Here is an 18,158-nt window from a genome sequence, read left to right as displayed (position 1 = left end):
TCAGCTTCCTTGTTACTTCAACCCCATCAATCCCACTCTAGTTTAAATCTTATTAAGTATAGCTAATTCAATTTTCACTAGACTCTAAGCTCCATGAGGGCTGAGGCTGTCTATTTCTGCTCGATATTGAAGTCCCAGCACCTAGAAAAATGATAAACATATAGCAGGTGTACAATAAATATTTACAGATTGAATGACTTCTGTGCAGTATTTACTGATTGACCACTGAGATGCCCTCTAATATGAAGAGCACAGAGTACATTTCTGGAGGTGATCATTGAATGCTTAATGTTTAGAAGTTGAAATGTCATTACCAAACTCATGCTGTGCTTTTTAAAAATCCCTTTGAATGTAATAAACAAAAAGCAATTTTGCCGTACTTTTAAATGGCAATGCTATTCAATAATACAGATGAAGTTCCTTCAAAGCATTAAACTTATAAATGCCTCCATAACTCTTATTCATAATGTCTTTCAGATTTACCTAAATTTCAAGTCTACATTTTTTAAAAAAAATCTAAAAATGATATGCAACCCATTGCTACTAGCTATTCTGCAAATTTCAAAATAATAACCCAAATTTTATCACCTGAAAGCTACCCAGAAAACATGAGAATTAAAGTTGTAATAGAATATAAAAATCTGTAACAACTTTTTGTCATGACTTTCTCAGCAATACACTGCTATAAACATCTCACTGCTTAAACACTAGAATCATTTATAATTTAGTCACATATTCCAGAGGTTAAAAGTACATTTCATAAAGTACGTTCCACTTCACAGAAGGAGAAATCAAACACAGTGAAGGGACCAGCTCATCGTCCTCTGCAAATCTATGGAAATATTTCCATAATAAAGTAAATTTCTCCTGCTACCCAACAGTTTTAAGCTGTCATTCTGTGCTGTTAGCCTAAACAGGACATAATTACTAAGGTACACCTGCCACATACACAAGTTAATACTCCATTTCAAACTCAAAATATTTCTGTATTATCTGGCTCACTGATGCTTGAGACTGTGGTAGAAAATGAATGATCCACAAATAGGCAACTTCCACTAAAAAGCATTAGGTGAGGCAAATATAAGACTGAAATAATTTTAAGATAAAGGGCAAAACCCAAAAGGTTCAAACATTTTAGTGAACACAAAATTAGAGGACAGAAAATTAAAAATTCAGCTTTTTAAAAATAAAAAGCCCTTTCCACTCCAACAAGCTTTCCCAAAGTGGATGAAGCCTCTAGCCCTACAAAACTGCCTTTTTCCTTCCACCACTTCTATGCTGTTAAAAGAAAACTCACACATTACTCAAAAATGTATACTGCATAAACTTAAGCCATCAGACGCAGTAGGGCTTTTGATAATTAAAATTACCACCTATCATTAAAATACTATCTGCAGAGTGACTTCAGGTACCTTGTGAGGAACTTACAGCCATAGAGAGTAAATGGTTGATGGGCACAGTCTGGGTCTGTGCTAAAAAATCTACCCCAAAAGAGCAGATTACGTTAACACAAAATGTACAGAGAAGCACACTACGTACTGGCTCCCAACTCCTTTCCAATTTGCTGTGGAGAGTACTCCTTTGCCATAGCACTGCCTCTGCCCTGAAAGATGCCAAAACATCAAAGCAAAAGTGGCTTGCAATGGCAAAACAGAACTGACCTGGGCTAGAAGCACACCCATCGTGCCTGTACTGTGTCCAGGAACAATTTCTCAACGTGGTCAAGGTGATGATGCAGTCAGTGACACAGCTGCTCTCAATGCAGCAACCACATATAGAAAGAGTTTCTCAACAGTCCCACAAGAGACTCCTGGGGATTAGGGTTGACTTAGGCTTCCCTTCCATTTTCAATACGCTGCTTAAAAAGAGACAATTCTACCCACGTTGACAGCACCTTGAGTGGCCATGAGCACATGAAAAGGTTTCTAGCTCATATTAATGCCGTTTGGAAGAAAATGTCCACTATTTGCCTTTACTTAGGGCCCTGTCCAGAGTGGGAAGAAGATTCCAGGAGTAGCAGGGACTGCGATAGAAACAAGCTTTTGCCCTTCACACTCAACGCGGCATCCCGCCCAGGCCCGGATTCCCAGCAGCGAGGGCCTCCCCAGCCTGTGGGCTAATATTTCCCCCACCCTCCTTCTCACCTGATCTTGTAATTCGGGAGCGTGTGCTTGCGCTTGATGATTTTCTTGAGCTGGTTGACGATGATGGAGGTGAGCTGGGGCATGGGCCGCCCTTCAAACTGGGAGCGTACCTCAAAGTCAATCAGCGGGTCCTCCACGAAGGAGAAGAACCAGTGGGTGAAGGGCACGCGAGTAAAGACCAAGCGCAGCCTCCCCACCACTCGGGACAGCTTGACGAACAGGTAGGCGGACTTGCCAAAGACCAGGTCCACGTCAATGGCGAGGTGGAAGCCCCCGTTGTACTCCACCTCTGCCTCGAAGGCCAGCTCTTCGGGGCAGGTGGCAGGCAGCGCCTCCCCCTCGGGGCCGTCGGGCTCTCCGGTGGTCGAGGGCACGACGGGCCGGACGAGCCGGATGGTCTTGATGAAGGGCACCGTCTCGCCCAGGAACACCTCCCGCAGGCTCAGCCCCTCCAGCAGGCGCCCGGCCGTCTTGGTCTGCAACAGCTCCTCAAACTCCACCTTGATCTTCTTAGTGACCCAGCGGCGGGTCAGCGCAGTGTCCCGCAACTCCCGGAACAGGAACAGGATGGTGGCGTTGAGGAAGTAGCAGGTCTCCCGCGTTGGCGGGGCAGGGGTCTCGGGGACCGGAGTCGGGGTCGCGCCGCCCTCGGGGGCCCCACTGGAAGGCTCCTCATCCCGGCCGCCGCCATAAAGGTACTCCCTCAGGGACAGGCCTGGCACTGGCTTGATGTAGCGGAAGCCGTCGCCCGCGCGGGCGGCGTCGTCCGGCGGCGGCTCGGGCTGTTTGCGGTACAGCAGCAGGAACTGGGCGAGGAGCGTGAGGAAGGAGCCCAGCACGGCCGACACCAGGATCATCAGCAGCAGCCCCATCCCGCCACCGCCTCCGCCCGGGCCCCTGCTCCCGCGCCCACAGCGCCGCTTTCTTCACGCCGCCGTCCCCGCTGCCTCCATCTTGAGGACATCGGGCGGCGGGGTCCCGGCGCGCGGCTGCCTGGGCCTCGTCCAGCGGCTCGGGCCGGCGCGGTGCGGCGCCTAAGCCCGCAGCGGCCCGCGCCTCCTCAGACGCTCCCGGAGGGCCGGTGTGGTGGCGGCGGCGGGGGCGGGACGGCGCCTCCCTCGGGCCTCCGCTCATTGGACGAACGGCGCGTGACGTCAGCAGCGTACTCGCTCCCGGTGGCGGCGCCTGGCAGCCGGCGTCCGGGCGCGCGGACGCGGGTCCTGCTTCACCTCCCGGGCGCCCTTCCAGGGCTCCCCCCTCCCCCCGCCGACATTCCACTCCCCGGCGGCGCGCGCCGCGACCCGCGTAGCTGTCGCTTCTGGAGCGGCGGTCGGGACCTGGGAGGATAACTGCGGGCTCGGGTCGGAGGAGGTCCGGCGGAGATGGCTTGGCGCGTTCTGGATGCCCGTCATCCCGTTGTCTCCCGGTGCGCCATCCTCCGTCTCTGGCCGTGGTCCCCGCGGCCGCCTCTGCAGTGTGGTTCTGCTCCTCGCGCCCCCGAGGCTTGGGCTGGCGGCGGCGCTTTCCCTGCAGGGCAGCGCCGCAGCGGCTCTGAGCTGGCCCTCGGACGCTTGCCAAGCCGACGGCAGGAGAGGACCGACTGCCGCGGAGACCGCCATCGCTGACCGTCGCCCGACCGGCAGACGTTCTGCGTCCGCGGAGGGTGGGCCCTGGGAAAGAGCGACAGAGCGGGGAGGGCGTCAAATACGAACTAACTTTCTCTCCTACGTGCATCTTCAAAATTTAAACAAGAAGGAAGTTTAAAGGAGAGTCGGGAGGAGTAATGATGAGTGAAATGAGCTTGCCAGGTGATTGGAAGATGAGTAGTGACTCATTGTCAGACTCTTGTTAAGCCCCCGTGTTATATTACCATATTTAGTCCATCTGTGAGGCAATTATTGCTACCGCTACCCATTTTACAGATGCAGACACACTCAGAGAGCCTAAAGAAGTTGCCGTGGGGTCACACAGTGGATCCTGGTTTGTCTTAACATTAAACCCTAAGCACCTGGTCACAACTCTGAACCATAACACCAAATTTGCTACAGTTGTCCTGGGGCTGATCGGTTCCCTGCTGCACCGGAAGGGAGAGTTGGGGAGAAGGGTCAGGGAAGACTTCAAGGAATTTTGTACAGGGTAGTACCTTGACGAAAGCCATAGAGTTAATGAAGCCAGTTGCCTAGCAACGATGTTACTCCTCACGCCTTTGGCTACTTAGTTACTACCTCATAAATGCATATCCCTCCAACCACGTGAACACCACAACAGTTCTAGTCCTACAGGGGTCAGATATCCCATACCTAAAAGTCAGATTCTGGCTGTACCTAAGGAGCCAGGGCAGGGCTCCACTCTGGCCCTCAAAAATCTTCAAGCCAAGGATTCTCTTGACTCTGGGTGATTCTGCCTCAAAAACAAGAGTTCTGACCCAGCTGGGGCAGGTATAGAACTTTGGAACTAGGCCCATCTCAATTTACCTATTCATGCCCAGGTGTAGGCCAGAATGGCTTCCATTAGTAAGAAGACATAAGACAAATGCCTGCCAAGGAACCATGGTCAAACTCTTGGGATTTGGCTCTTGGCCTCTGCTTCTGGGCTGTTCTCTCCGTTCTAATTTCAACCCAAGTGGGAAATGTAGACCCTTCCTCGATTTCCACCACAAACCTATTCATAACATTCATGCACCATTGTAGTAAATGCTACAGAAGCTGGACGTGGGGTGGAGTGAAGGAGGAGTTCTTCACATTACTGAAATACAAAAACCTCAAACTATATCGATCCACCCTGGATCATAAAGTATTCTTCACCCACCTCCCTTCCCCACAAGGAAAATTGGTGGCCTTCCTGGGAATGAGTCCTCAGTCTCATTCTCCATCTTCATCTCCTCCTCTCTTCCCCTTCTCCCACCTCTTTACTCTGCAGAATACCTCTGAAAATCCCAAATCTTCTCAATCTGTTTAGCAGAATCATTCAATTCTCCAGCAAAGCTTGTCCCCTCAGGGGCACGCTCCAAATCTATGAAGGAGCTCAGCAAAACTTTTGGGAAGATAAACATTTTCCCTTGTGTTAAAAATGCCTAACAGTTATTAAATACTACTAATAATACAGAGAATTGACTTTGTGCCAGACACAAAGTTAATAATGTTAAGCACTTTGTGATTTAAAAATATTTAAATATTTTTAAAAAATTTTAAAAATCAAAATGTCATGAGTTTTTATAAAGTCAAAAGTACAGTCATGTGCCACATAACTGTTTTTCAGTCAATGACAGGCCACTTATAGGATGGTGTCTTATGGTATTTTTACTGTACTTTTCTATGTTTAGATATGCAAATACTTACCACTGTATTACAACTGCCTACAATATTCTGTACAGTAACATGCTCTACAGGTTTGTAGTCTAGGAGCAAGAGGCTATACCATATAGCCTAGGTGTGTAGTAGGCTACACCATCTAGGTTTGAATAAGTATACTCTGTGATTGCACAATGACGAAGCTGCCTAAGAACTCAGAACATATTTCTGTCTTTAAGCCACACATGAGAATATTTGATATTTAAATTAGTAGGTAATGCTCTTGATAATTTTGGTGTTAACATGCCCTATATTTTATGAAATGATGCTTTTAATAGAAACTTTTGTTTTTAATGCTATTCTCTAGAAGAATATAAATTCAGCAACCCACTCCTTTTTTTATATTAATGCTGGTTCATAGGAACTCAAAAGTTGGAAAACCACTGGCCCCAGCTCTGTAAATCTATGATTCTGAGTTGGGTTTTCGAGGAAATAGTTATATTTAGCCTGCGCTAACCTTTTAATGTGTTTTAAATGACCTCATTGAAATGAAGCTGCCCCAACAGCCTTCATGGGAAGTATTCATTTCAAGGGTAAAGGCGTTGAATACCAGAAGATGGGTTGCACGTGAGATTCACATTCTCACCAACTAGAGGGAGGCAGGGACTGCTAATGCTGCTTAACTCTGCATCATTCCTGGACCACCAAACAGGATGAGAAAGCCAAAGCAGAAAATGCGTAGTCTGTGAGTAGCGTGAAAGCCAATCTGATGTAAAATGACATAAAATAATGCAAATAAAATATGATGAAAAGCACTGAATTTAGAATGCCCAACAAATGATACGTCAAACCATTTTTTTGAACTGTGAGAATTCAAATTAAACTATTTTTTGAGCATCCAACATGTGCCAAGCTCCAGGGATACTGACAGAGTCCCTGTCCTCAGGGGTGCCAGGCCTAGGTGAAAGCAGGCACATGCCTACATAACTGACGAAAAGAGATAGTGCTCTAGTAGAGGCTCATACAAGGCACTGTGGGGATACAGCCTTCTGGTTCAGGGACAGAGACAGTTGATTGCAAGCAACAGAAACTCCCTTGAGCTAACTTAACTGAAATGCATTCTCCGGGAACTCAGCTGCAAGGTGTTCAGCTGGGCCTCTTGCAGAAACCCCAGAATGAAAAGGCTATTTCTCTCATTCCTTCTGCCCCCACCTGCTCTGAGTATCTTGTGTCTGCATCTCTCTGCAGGACAGTACCATTTTATTCTGTAAGGCTCTTGGTTCCTACTTCCCCCATAGCTTCAGCAGACAGGCAGCTTTGGAAGATACCAGCTCTGCACCAAAATCTAGAGGGTCCTATGTCCCTGGTGCCTAACATGGCCTACTAGCTCAATCTCAAGTGCTGGGAGAGAAATCCCCAATTGGCTCCACTAATCCAATTGTTTATGCCCAAGGAGCTTGCCTCTTCTGGGCTGCTGGTGGGTGGGGTAACTTCTTTGAGGAGGAGGAGAAGGTTGAGAAGACATGGTGGGCAATTCTAGCTCAAGAGGGGATGAGAGAATAATTCTGGCTGGGGAAGATAAGGGGCTTCTCAGGGCAAATGGAATTTGCATTGGCATTTCATGATTAGAAGGGTGTTCTAGAAGAGTGTTCTAATTAGAAGGAGGCAAAAACTTAGAAGTTGGAAATCCAACAGAATTTGGGGAAATTGAGACCAGGATGGCCGGAGGAGTGTGGTATGAATAGCATTGGTGCAGGGAGGAGGGAAGGGAGATGGAGGTAGGACAATAAAGTAAACATGAACCAAATTATGGAGTGTTTGAATGCCAGGGCAAGTTTGGATTCTATTTTGCAGTCTATGTAAAGTCTCCAAAGGGGAGGAAGAGCATGGCATTAACACTTTTCCTTCCATCTCCTCCACCTACAAACCTCAACCCTAGATCAAGACAATTGTCTACCTCTTCCCCTCTGCATCTCTGAATGTAGGGTCTTCATTCTCATTAAAGCCCTCAAGGTAACCCTGACATTTTTCTCCACTACCATAGCCAGCATCTTCTCCCATGTCCCACAACAGTGCCATCACACCTTGACCAGTCTCAGGCCTTTCACCGTGTTTAGGAGAGGACCTCTCCCCCAACTTCAGGGAGAAAACAGAGGCCCTTAGGCTGGCCTTTCCTCAGCTCCTTGCTTCCCCGGTCCAGGGTCCAAGCCCACCTGCTTGACGCTCCCATCTTTTCCTGCTTCTCTTCCGTGGCAAAACACAAAACAAATACAAAAAACAAAGCGAAAATCTCTTTGTGCAAGGGCGAGCCACCTACTTGTGCTGTGGATCCCACCTCCCTCCAGGGCCTATCTCCTCCCCCTCGGCATAAAAACCAGAGTCACTCTCTCCAGTCTTAAAAAATGAAAACAAGAAAAGCCAAAGAACATCGTCCCTCAAGCTCCTCCCTTCACCGTTTTTTCTCTCTTACCTACAGAGTCAAGTTTTTAAAAGGAGTAGCCAGTTCTCTCTGCTTGCTTCCTTCCTTCACCCACTGCAAACCAACTGTCTTCCCCCCCACCCCCCACCCCCGCCGAAGCTGTTTTTGCCAAAGGCCCAGTGACTTCCTTGCAGCTGCAACCAATAGACTTTGGTTTTTGTTCTTATCAGAGTCCTGAGGAACATATGACAATATGGATCTTTCATTCTTTCTTGAAATCCTTCCATCCATCGACAACACCATGAACAGTATCAAGTAAGGTCAAATTTGACACACCCTTTCACCTTTTCAGTTGTTAACAAGAGAAACTGTCACTAAAGTTGCCTGCCACTTCTGTCTAGAGATGGTGACGTGAAGTTGCCTTGGAGAAAATCTGTGAAGAAAGCCCTGGGTGTAGGGGGATGAACTGTTCCAGTTTGCCTGGGACTGAGAGAGTTCCTGAGAGCAAGACCTTCAGATGCTAAAATTAGAAAATCCTGGGAAAACTGGGACAAGTTGGCCACCCTACCTGGGTGGTACGTTTAGGCATGAAGATAATAGGCACATTGGTTCTTATCCTCTTGGGGAAAGAAAAAAAGTAGGCCATAGCAGCCTGTACCCTCTGGGCTGATGGAAGGAGACAGACAAAATATATTCATAAGAGCTAAGGAAACACCTGGGATTAAAAAGATCAAGACCATGACTCCTGCCATTTTGCTTTTTATAATAACAGCTTTATTGAGGTATAATTCACATATCATATAGTTCCTATTTAAAGTGTACAGTTCAGTGTGGTTTAGTATATTTACAGACTTGTGCAATCACTGACACAATCAATTTTAGAACATTTTCATCACCTCAAAAAGAAACCTTATACCCCTTGTAGTCACTCTCCATTCCTCCGTCCCAACTCCCTCAGCCCTAGGCAACGGCATCTACTTTCTACCTCCGTGGATTTGACTCATCTTAGACTCATCCTAGGGATAACAGGATGGGTGGTTAGAATGATAAGAACTAGAATATTAAAGGTAATGTCACCATATTTGTATTGGGGGGAACAATTATTTCCTGCTTTCCCTATTTCTAAGTGAAAGGACCTCAGTAGATGTAACACTCCTACCCTTTCTCTACCCCCGTGGTCTGACTTATCTGACTGGTGGGTTGAGGGACAAATCTGGGCATAAGTGTTTCAGCCCCTTCTGAGCTTTCTTTGAGAAACAACCTATCTGCAGGAGGCATGTGTTCTACTCAGCTGTCTGCCATGGGATAAGAATGGCTGTGCTTGTGCTGGTGGCCTGTCGTTGTTTAACTCTGTCTGTGCCTGGGCCTGTAAATTTAATTCTGGTGTACATTTCTAAGCTGTATCTGCCAATCTACCTTGAAATAGTAATAAAGCTGACATTTTGATCTTTTCTATTTGATGCCTGTGTTCACTCTTAACTGATTCAGAATTCAGGTAGGGAAGAGGAGTGCTATTTATTGGTTCATTGATCGATCCCTAAGAATTTTTACTTTTACATTATTTTATGCCACTAATTGATTAAACATTACTAAAACAATTTATTCTCATGCTTCTCCTTCTCTATTCTTGTTTGTTTTCGTTTGGTTTTTATGGCCACTATTCCTCTACTAGCCCATAAAATGTTGAGTGGTTCCATGTTTCTCTCCTTGGCCCTCTCCTTTACCTGGATGATGACATCCATTCCAAGGCTTCAACTCACACTTCTCCAGCCACATCTCTCTGCTGCCTGCTCCCAAAACATCTCCAACTCAACCTGACCAAAACAGAATGTCTCCCTTCTGGTAGAGACCACTGGTTGCCCGCTCAGTGTCCATTCTCCCCTTCTTCCTTAGTGACAGAGTTTCCATTTTATCATGAATGACAATGCACCTCAATAATATGAAACCTGAATATTGACCTAACCAACAGTAGATTGTAATTATAAGGTGTGAATGTGACTGTGGAGGAAGAAAAGAGCTAAATCTTCTTCTCCTCTATTAAGACCTCAGTGGATAATGCCTAAAACTGAAAAAAATAAGAAGTAGTAATACAAGCACATTTTTAGAGATGTGGAAGTAAATACTAAAAGATCAACCAGTTAGGAATAGAAGAGAATTTCCTCAATCTATTAAAGAGCATCTATAAAAAACTCACAACTAAGATCATATTTAATGGAGAAAAACTAAATCCTTTTCTCCTAAGGTCAAGAAGAAGAAAAGGGTATTTGCTCTTGCCATGTTGATTCAACATTGTGCTGGAAATTCTAGCCAAAGCAACTAGGCAATGAGAAGAAATAAAAGACATAAAGATTGGAAAGGAAGAAGTAAAACTATCTCTATCTGCATATGACATGATCATGAATATAGAAAATCATAAGAAATTCATGAAAAAAACTGTTTGAATTAATAAGCAAGTTCAGGATACAATATCAATATGCAAATATTGGTTGTATTTCTATACATATGCAATGAATAGCCTAAAAATGAAATATAGAAAACAATATCTTGTACAATAGCACACACAAATAAAATACCTAGGAATAAATTTTACGAAAGAAATATAAGACTGATACACTGAAAAAGTATTATTGAAAGAAATTAGAGAAGACCTAAATAAATGATCTACTGTTGGTTAGGTCAATATTCAGGTTTCATATTATTGAGAGCATATATCATGGCTCAGAGTTGATTCATGTAATAAAGTAGGGTTACTTTTCCTTTTTAGTATAACTTTTCATGTTATCTGGGGGTAATTGTCTTATTTGATCATTTCCTTAGTTTTTTAAGTATTTAATATGAATTCAACCCCAATCTCTCTGCCAGTTATCCCCACCACCTCTCAGTGTGTTTATTCACATGACCTTCTTGAAAGTATCCCTTCTGGAGCTTTCTGATGGGCTGCAGTCTGAACTAGTCATCCTCTACACCTGGTCACAGTGTCATCCAGGGCCCTCCCTCCACCACCACCCTGGGGCTTCCCTTCACCTCCTACTTTGGATCTCTTTTTTCTTTTTTCTCTCTTTTTTTTTGCGGGGGGATCTCTTTATTATTTACTCCCTTATTTTGGTGGAGCTCATTTTCTAGTACTTTTCAAAGAAAGAATGTGTGGGAGGTAAACTTTGGAGGCCTTGCATATATGAAAATGTCTTTATTTTATTCCCATACTTGATTAATAATTTGATGGGGTAGAGAAATAATTTCAGGATTTTGAAGAGATTGCTCCACTGCCTTTTAGTGTTGTTATTGAGAAGTCTGAGGCTATTTTTACTCTGTTCTTTGCATGTGACTTATTTTTTTCCCTGGAGCTTGCAGGATCTTCTCTTTGTTCCTGGAGTTCTGAAGTTTTACACTGAGTGCCTCAGCAAGAGTCTGTCTCCATCTATTGTGCTCAGTACTTATGAGTGAAGGAGCTCAGGAAATTTGACCCCAATATAAAGATATTGGTATAAAAATATTTTGAATTAAAGGCTCTTAGTGATTAACAGGCCCTTGGAAGAAGCTTTCCCTCTATCTGCATAAACTAGACTGACCCATCATCAAAAAGAACAATAGACTTTCCTTCCTCTCCCTGTTATTTCAATATATTGCAGGAAAAAATGATCAAGAATGCAACCAGACCTGGCCCAAATCATTTTAAACATAATACCTGTCTCTCAGGTTAATTTACAAGTACATCTGTTTCCCCCATCCATTAATTCTCCCTAGTACCTATTCATCCTCCCTAGCAACTGTTTATCACCCTTAAACAGAATTACCTGTACTCCTCATCGTCCCCTCCCCTCCAGAAGGACAGGTATAAGAATAGCTGAACTTCATTGGGATATTGAGTAATCACTTTGTGATTATCCCCATGTGCATGGTAAATAAAACTTTCTCTTAGTAATCTGCCTTAATTTTGAGCTGATCTTTCCGCTAACTTCAGGGTAAAGGGCAAGTTTCCCCTCGCCCCTACATGAGCTTTCAACCAAAAGCACATCCTTCAATTGATGACTTTCTCCCTTTAATTTTCTGTTTTCTCTTCCAGGAATTCTTATTATTCAGAGGTTGTGTCTCTTTGTTTGTTCTGTTAATTTTCTTCCCCTTTCTCTGTAACTTTCCAGTTCTTTTTGCTTTGTTTTCTGGGAGTGTTTCTCAACCTTATCTTGCAAACTTTCTGTTGAGCTTTTAATTTCTGATGCAACGTTTTTAATGTCTTGGAGTTTGGGTTTTTTTTTTTTTCTATTCTTTGAATGCTGTCTCTTCTTCCATCTTAATAGAATCCAGCTCTCATATCATGGATGCAATATCTTCTAACTCTGAGTTAGAATCATTTTTGAAGTTGTTTTCTCTCTGCATAGTTTCCTCTAGGTTGCATTTTTACTGTCTTTTTGGTTTCAACTTTCACATTAAAGCCTTTTCTCAGCAGTCAAGTAACCCTTGGTTGTCTGTACAGATTTAAGAGAGGCATATCAAAATGCCTATATGATCTATGAATATATTGGTGAGCTTGTAGATTTTGAGCTTAGCTATAGAATGACCTGAGTCAGCCATTCTTTGGGTAATTTGCTCCTGTTGCATATTTAGACCTTTCCTCCTGGACTAGTAAGATAATCCAGAGAATACGCTTTGATCCTCCTACCTTGAGGGTAAAAACCAGCATGTCAGGGTTCTGGGAACTGAATGAGGGCAGAAAGCAGGAGGATCTCAGAAATCAATATGTGTACATTTGTTAATTTTCCACGTTTTTACTACAGCACTCCTGCCCTCAGCTGTGTTTTACTTTCTCCAGCTATTAATATTATAGCTCCAGCATTCTGCCAGAGTGCGAGACAGGCAGTCAGCAGTAATGGGGAGTGAGAGGAGGAACCTATTTATCAAACAGCTTTCAACCACTCCTCCCAATTTTGGTCTCCCTCCTACACCCCCATTTCTAAAGGCACTTGGGGCCACCAGGTCCTGAGTCCTTCGGATTTTCTCCACCTTTCACTACATTAGGTTGACTACCAGCTTTTCTCTCTCTGACAGTTTAGGATTTGGCTTCCTTGGGTCTGTTAAGTAAGTTAGCACTCATCCATCTGTTTTCCAGAATTTTGATGCTTTCTACCAGCTTCCAGAATTTGACGTTGTCTCCTAGCCTACTCTTCCCGTCCTTGTGGGTTTGGCTCTTTACAAAATATTCTCTTCATACAGTTTGAAATGAGGGATTAAGTAGGAGAAAAATTAGATGCTGGGATCAATTCTCTATCTTTACCTGGGAATCTAATGAGCATCTTGTTTTTAAAATACCAAGTAAAACACGAATGAATGCAGCGGAGGCCTTTCTTCTCCTTTTTACTTCCTTTCCCCTTGGATTCCATTACTCTGTCCTCTCCCAACTTACATCTTAAGTCTCCGATTATCTGCTCTTGGTTTCTTTGCTGCCTCCTCTTCCTCTGTCTGTCGCCTAGATGATAGGGACCTCCAGATTTTGGTCCTCAGTCCTCATCTTTGTCCTTTTCGTCCTTCAGGTCTTTAAAAGCCATCATCTCAGAACGGCCTTCCGACCCCATGCTTTCCAAGCAGTTCCGCAGGCCCCGTGACTCTGTCTCTTCTCCCTGATTATTCCTTCACAGCACTTCTCACCAGCTGAAGTTATGTTTATTTATTTGCTTATTCTCTTTCTCTTCCTATTAGAAAGCAAACTCCGTAAGGACGGCAACTGCACTTGTTTTGTTCACTGCTGTATCGAATGGTACCCACCTGGTACATAATGGGTACTCAACAATACTACTGGGATCAAAGAGTGAAAGATCTGGCCTCTCCCTGTATTTCTTCACCTTCATCTTACATGCCTTTCCTTCTCCGTTTCTGTGCTCATCGTACCTACCCATTAGCAATCCCTTAAATACTAAGACTTTATAACTTAGTGCCTTTGCACAAACAGTTGGCTCACAATGGAATGCCCTTGCCTCCCTGCCAGACTCCCCCTTTATTCTTAAAGATGCCTTGTCCTCTCCCTCAGGCATTCTGGCCACCCCCTCCTCTGGGCCTCACTGTTCTTGGAACATATTTCTATCCTTGCCACTGTCACACCACAGTGGCCTTTAATTTTCTAATCCACTTGTCACTCCAGCTAGACTCTGCTCCTTAAGGACAGGGACTATAACCTTGTCTTTCTTTATAACTCCAGGCCCAGGAATTCAAAGTGTGTTGAATGAATGATTTGAATACATTTAGTATATATGACCTCCTGTGAGTAGAAAAGCACACTCAAATTTTACAACTCTTAACCCCACAAAGCACATCTGTGGGCAAGTTTTTCCTTTACCAGCTGAAGCGGAGCTTTGATAATTATTTGATTCATTGACAGATGTTGGTTTATTAATAGTATCATTGTACTTTATACATACATATTTAAAAGAAATCCATTTGAGGACCTGAATTTTCTCAAGTACATGAATGCATTGATTAAATAAATCTATGGTTGTCAAAACTCCTCTTTTCCTGGAACTCTATAGAAATTGACCCAGACTCACATTCAACCCCCAGCAAACTCTGGTCTCGTTTGCGCAAAAGCCACTTTCGTCAAACCACACTTGGGCTCTTTACAGCCTCTGATGCCTTTAGATCGATAGGTGGAAGAGGCTTGTGTGTTTCAGATGTTTCTACCCTCCCTGTCTCACTTCCTGGCTCAGACCAAAATATCTTTGGACTGAAGACAGACCAAGAGCTGGCCTAAGAACATCGATCCTGCCCATTTTAGACCATGTGCCTTTTTATAGACATTCCCATCAGTGTGAGAGTAATTAAGAGCATCCCTAGAATGATAAGTGTTTGGTCCTTTCCACAGAATTGCTTAGCTGGGCAGACCTTTCTTCTTCCATGTTCTTCAATTGCCTCCAAAGTCTATGAGGGTAGAGTGGGGGGTGATGGACTCCTTTCTTAAAAAGGAGAAGCTAAACTATCTTTTTGACTAAGGACCACTACAACATTTAATACACAATTCATTTATTCTATGAACAAAACTGACACGTATTTCTAATGTAATATGAAGGTTAGGAATCTTCTACTTTGTTCCACATGTCTCTACTTTGCAAAGCATCCTTCAAAGGATTTCATATTACTTTTAACCGCAAAGCCACTACAAATGGCCTTGCATACCCACCCCCACCCCTGGTTTCAAAGTTTAGAAAAAAAACTTGAATAAATTACATTTAGTTTGTGAAATCAAGAATTCTCTTTCTCTCTACTTTAGTCATAAATATTTTTTTAATTAAAGCATCGCTAACTGCTCATTTGACTGTCATCATAGATGCAGGGTCCAAACAGAAAAATTTCAGATGTGACTTTAGAGCCACAGTCTGTTAGAAACAGCAAAAAGTGAAAAACAAAGACCTACTCAGGAAAACCCTAGTTGAAGAGAGGGGAAGGAAGAGCCTGAAGCTGCCCCCTCCCAATGCCACAATCATGTAAGTCACCCTTCCTCCTTCTCCTGCCATGGGTGCAGGGAGAGGCCAGGAGCCTCACTCTGATGGCATCTCTTTCCCACAGAAACATAAAAAGACTCAACACTCCCAAAGGTATTTTTAGCCAGATTATTTTGAGAAACACTGGGCTAACCTCTGATAAGCAAAGTCAGTCTGATTTCCGATTTGCAGACCTGGGAGTCTCTAAGATGCTTATGTGCATTGTGTTTCTCAAGGGAGAACATGGTGTGCATTTTTCTCTAAAGGCATTTGACTATGGGTCATTTTCTTCCCAGATAATCTCTTCTCCAGGTTGGTTTTCCATGGCACACACTTGGGAAATACTGCATGACAACTTTTACAAGAGTCTTAACCCTGGGTTTGCATGTCAATTAACATTCCTCTATCCGTACCTGGGAACTCACCTCTCAAAGCACAATCACTTTCAAGCAGGAATGTTTGTGCCACTGAGGGCATCTGTGGTTTGATTCAGGGAAGTGCTGCCGTGCTATTTGGCCGGAGCTAAGCCACATTCTCCAATCTAGCTTTATCCGTAATAAAGGTGATATTTTATATCCATCTGTCTGAATCCTGTGTCTCTATTTGTTCAAAATGCAGGCAGAATTTGTTTACTGGGCCCATTAAAACCCCAACAAGACCCATTAAATTGAGTTCCTCTGGACACATTTGAAAACCGCTGCTGTAGGCTAATGGGCACCACCACAGAGTTGAAAGCAAACGAACATCATCAAGCCAAGAACTGAAAGAAGTAGGGAGACCTGACTGAATCCAGAAAAGACACTCTGGTGACCTAATCCAGGGCAATGATGGGTAGAGGGGAGAGGATGTCACTGGGGTGGGGGCAGAGAGGTAGGCAGGATTTGATGCCTGATGGCTCTGGGCAGTGGGCACAGGGGAGCTGAGGAAGACATCCTGGTGGCTGACTTGGACGACTGTGTGCCTGGAGCTACACCAGGAGGAGTAGAGGGAGAAGGTAGGTTGTGATCTTGATCTGAACTCCATGTCCTCGACTCCTAAGGACAGAGGAGGGCAAAGAGAACTATTGGCAATAAGGAGGAAGAGGGAAGTTATGAGAGCAGGGTAAGCCTTTTGAAAGGAAATCCCCTCCCGGGGTTGGGGTGGAAAATTACTAAGACAAAACACCCAGGGAAGCTTTCTCTTTGGGGCCTGGCCTTGGAGGCTGCTTCACTTCAGTTCCCTTCCAGACTCACAACTTGGAAGGTGACATTAGCAGCTTTTCAAATAAGAAGAACATTCTAATTCGAGGAGTACTTTGTCACCTTAAGTTTACAATTGCCATTCTGTTGTCTACTTGGGTTATATTTCCTTAAGTTATTGTGAGTAGATCTGCAGGGGCAGATCCCCTTGGGCCCTGAGGAGCTGGAATGTCTGGGACTTTGTCCCACTGACTTCAGAAAGTCACGTCCATGGGAAGCCCTGGCTAGCATGATCATCCTTCCACTAATTCCTGCTCCACCTCCCTCAGGGAGGAGCCATAAAGACCACGTGAGATAACAAAGGTGAAGCACCAAACACAGTGATTGGTAGGTGCTGCCCACGTTAGAGCCTCCTCTTTCTTAAATCCACTGCCCGCAAATGTGCCAGATCTCCAAAAAGGCCACCCTAGTGGTGAAAAGCTCTGACCAACCCAGGATAATAATTCTACCCCCGTAAGATCATGGTGGAGATTCGATGTGATATGCCATATAGACAGCCACGCACAGTGCCTGGCCCCTAGCAATACATCACGGTGGCCACTGAACTATAATCATGATCATTAATACAAATCCAAAAGAGACTAGAGAAGACAGCGACTTCAGATCCGACAGACTAAAGCTTGACTCCATCTTGATGTATTCAAAACCAAAATGCCACAAAACAATTTTCCCAAAAAAAACTCAAATTGCCACGTATCATCCTTCAGATTTAGAATCTATGAACAGTTCGTGTTGTGGGCTGTGCGTCAGCTGGTCACTCACACTTTGCAAGGCTATTTGGGAATATTTGCTAAACTCGTCCCAGGGTTCGGTGGGCTGCGGGATGTAGCCAGTTGGATGATGGCTCCCAAAAGAGATGTCTGAGTCCTAACTTCTGGTCCCTATAAACGTGACATCATTTTGAAATAGGATCTTTGCAGATGCAATTAAGGATCTAGATTAACCAGGTGTGCCCTAAAACCATTGACAAATGTCCTTATGAGAGACAGAAGAAGGGAAAACACAGGCAGAAGCGAGAAGGCCATGTAAAGGTGGAGGCAGAGGCTGGAGTTACAACGCCACAGACAAGGGACACCTGGAGCCACCAGAAGCTAGAGGAAGCAAAGAATAATTGTCCCAAAAAGGCTGCAGAGGGAGCACGGCCCCCTGACACCTTGATCCCGACTTCTGGCCTCCAGAACTATGAGAGAATACGCTTCGAATATGCTTCTGTTGTTGTAAGCCACCCGGTTTGTGGCAATTTGTTACAACAGCCATAGTTAACTAATATACAAGGAACAGAAACACACTCAAACTAACCTTGATAACAAGAAAGGTGGGGGAAGGGCATTTTCTAGGAGGACTCGAGGGGATATTATGGATTCCAAGGACAAGAAGTTCAGGCTGGCCTCATAAAGCACAAGACCCAGGACCTAGACAGTTGGAACGGGGCTGCTCGCTCTTTCACAGACACCTGCCTCCCCTGCTTGTCATTCTTCTCTCTCTACCTGCAAGGCCGGCTCTCTCTGGCTCTTCATGCATGTGGCTAAACCAGACGTCTTCAACCAGACCTGTGCTAACATACCATTTCAAGTGCCCGAGAGACCAATAAATGGCTCTGTGGC

General features: G+C 44.5%; 1 protein-coding gene across 1 annotated transcript in view; it reads right to left on the bottom strand.

Annotated features, from left to right (window-relative positions):
- The window catches only part of PDZD8 (PDZ domain containing 8), a 73,082-nt gene extending 69,805 nt beyond the window's left edge, over positions 1-3,277 (bottom strand). Inside the window, exon 1 of the mRNA XM_045569380.1 lies at positions 2,145-3,277. Within this exon, the coding sequence (XP_045425336.1) occupies positions 2,145-3,016 (872 nt within the window). The 5' untranslated portion in view covers positions 3,017-3,277. The remainder of the gene's footprint in view (positions 1-2,144) is intronic.
- Positions 3,278-18,158: the final 14,881 nt, after the last annotated feature.

The sequence above is a fragment of the Lemur catta genome, chromosome 14 (assembly GCF_020740605.2).
Source record: "Lemur catta isolate mLemCat1 chromosome 14, mLemCat1.pri, whole genome shotgun sequence".
Taxonomy (NCBI): domain Eukaryota; kingdom Metazoa; phylum Chordata; class Mammalia; order Primates; family Lemuridae; genus Lemur; species Lemur catta.
This window is presented reverse-complemented; position numbering and strand designations above follow the sequence as displayed.